We start from the raw sequence: 1,879 nt of genomic DNA, 5'->3' as shown, positions 1-1,879 counted from the left end.
ATACATGTTGACTATACGTATCATATTATACATAAATCACACGAAAATGTATCCTAATTTACGACAGATTGTTGAATCATCCAACATACCTTTAGTCTGACTCGGACCCCGACAGTATCCCTTTAGCGGACTAAGTACACACAGCCTGGTTGAATATTTACAGCATTTTCACTACCACAGAAGCAACAGGTGAGGCGCCGTACTTTTTGTCCCTCTGCGGCTCCCGTCAAAGCAGTCTCTGACAATAACAGCATAGAACTGTCAACTTCTTCTTTTTCTGCGCTGCACAGATTAGCGCACGTTTTAGGTTATTTTTATTTCACTACAACATAACTCAATAATGGGAATTCTTTTAAATAGCTATTACCGAAACCATCGCCTAATATCCCACCAACATCGATGAACAAATGGTAAGTTTAGCTCGTTTTTAGCCTAGCTAGCAAACTTCTCAGAGCTCTCTTCCCACAGTTGCTGATCACGATCTCCACGCCCAAAGTCAAAGCAAACTAGATGCAATTGTATTCAGAACGCGACTTCTAATGTTGTACAGTCCATTGTTAAGTTTATAGTTTTGTGCTGACCTTAGAAAGTAAAATGTTTAGAAACGTGACTTAATCTTCTGTTCTAATGCGCTTTACTTAGATTAATTACTATGCGTTGTCCCATAGAACTAGCAAATCACGTTTTCGAGGTATTTGGGTCTCTCTCAACGAGGAATTTGCTTGTTCTTTGATTAACATAGTAATAAAACGTGCTGCCCATTGCTCTATCTTACGCGACTTTTGCATACCACATGTATACCGTACATTTGAAAAACCATTAGCTAAATTATGTGTTTTGAACTTTTGTCAGGTATCTGAAAATGAAACCCATCCATCCAGAAGAGCAACGATGACACATTTTATATTTGCCAAGAAAGTGATTTATCCTTGGGAATAAAGTCAACTCAAGAATCAGAGGATGTGTACACTACACTACAGCTCTTTGTGTCCACCATGATGGAGAGGACAGAAGAAAGGTAAATAATATGCACAAAATGTATCTTATCTTATTACTTTATTTCCTGACAATACAAGATGCAACATTGAATTCAAGCAGTTCAGTTACAAGAACTGGAGGCGGAGCATTACCATAACAAAATATTATAATTTTGTGGTTATTACAATGTATCTCTAAGTCTTATGTTTTTATTGGGTTGTTTCATTGTAAATAAATACAGCTTTTTCAGGCAAACATTAATTTTGAACTCCAGAATTAATCTAGGAAACACATAATTAATCTAAAACAGTACATGGATTAAGTACATGATAAATGCAAACAAACCGTGATGCTAGTTAGGTCAGTTCATGCAGTGAGGATAAAATAGTATATTACAACACAAACGATTCATTGAAATAATCGTTACAAGCCACTTATTAAAATAATCATATGTCATGATAATACCAAAAGAAAAACTAATTTTCATCAATAATATACTTTATTAATAAATATTCTCTATCTAGAAGCTTTCAGGCACCATATTTCAACCTTTTTTGATTCAAAATGTAATTTTAAAAATTCAGTTTACTGTAATCGTTGTATTTGCTGCCCTATTTTAGGTTGATTTTTGCTGTTTATTGCTTGTTATTACATGAATTGCTCCAGTTTGCTCTAGTTTTTGTGCCTCATGTTGCCTTTTCACCTCCTCATCCAGTTACTACTTTTTAATAAGCCTTAACACAATGTGCCACTCCCTTAAAACACTGCATGTTGGAGCGTGAGAGAGGAAAACGATTTTTCAATGGATGGACTGGCACCCACTTAACAGATTTAACACCTGAAGTAAAATGAAATTTAAATTGTCAGACTACCTAAAAATCATTTCCTATGGACTTTCCCT

The 1,879-nt window shown here is 35.2% G+C and overlaps 1 protein-coding gene across 2 annotated transcripts in view; it reads left to right on the top strand.

Moving 5' to 3' along the window:
- Positions 1 to 230: 230 nt before the first annotated feature.
- Positions 231 to 1,879, top strand: part of LOC117389222 (alsin-like) — a 20,605-nt gene continuing 18,956 nt past the window's right edge. For both annotated transcript variants that reach the window (XM_033986857.2, XM_033986858.2), the window contains exons 1-2: positions 231 to 410; positions 853 to 1,018. In XM_033986857.2, the coding sequence (XP_033842748.1) occupies positions 996 to 1,018 (23 nt within the window). In that variant the 5' untranslated portion in view covers positions 231 to 410; positions 853 to 995. The remainder of the gene's footprint in view (positions 411 to 852; positions 1,019 to 1,879) is intronic.

This window comes from Periophthalmus magnuspinnatus, chromosome 21 (genome assembly GCF_009829125.3).
Source record: "Periophthalmus magnuspinnatus isolate fPerMag1 chromosome 21, fPerMag1.2.pri, whole genome shotgun sequence".
In the NCBI taxonomy this organism is placed as follows: Eukaryota; Metazoa; Chordata; class Actinopteri; order Gobiiformes; family Gobiidae; genus Periophthalmus; species Periophthalmus magnuspinnatus.
This window is presented reverse-complemented; position numbering and strand designations above follow the sequence as displayed.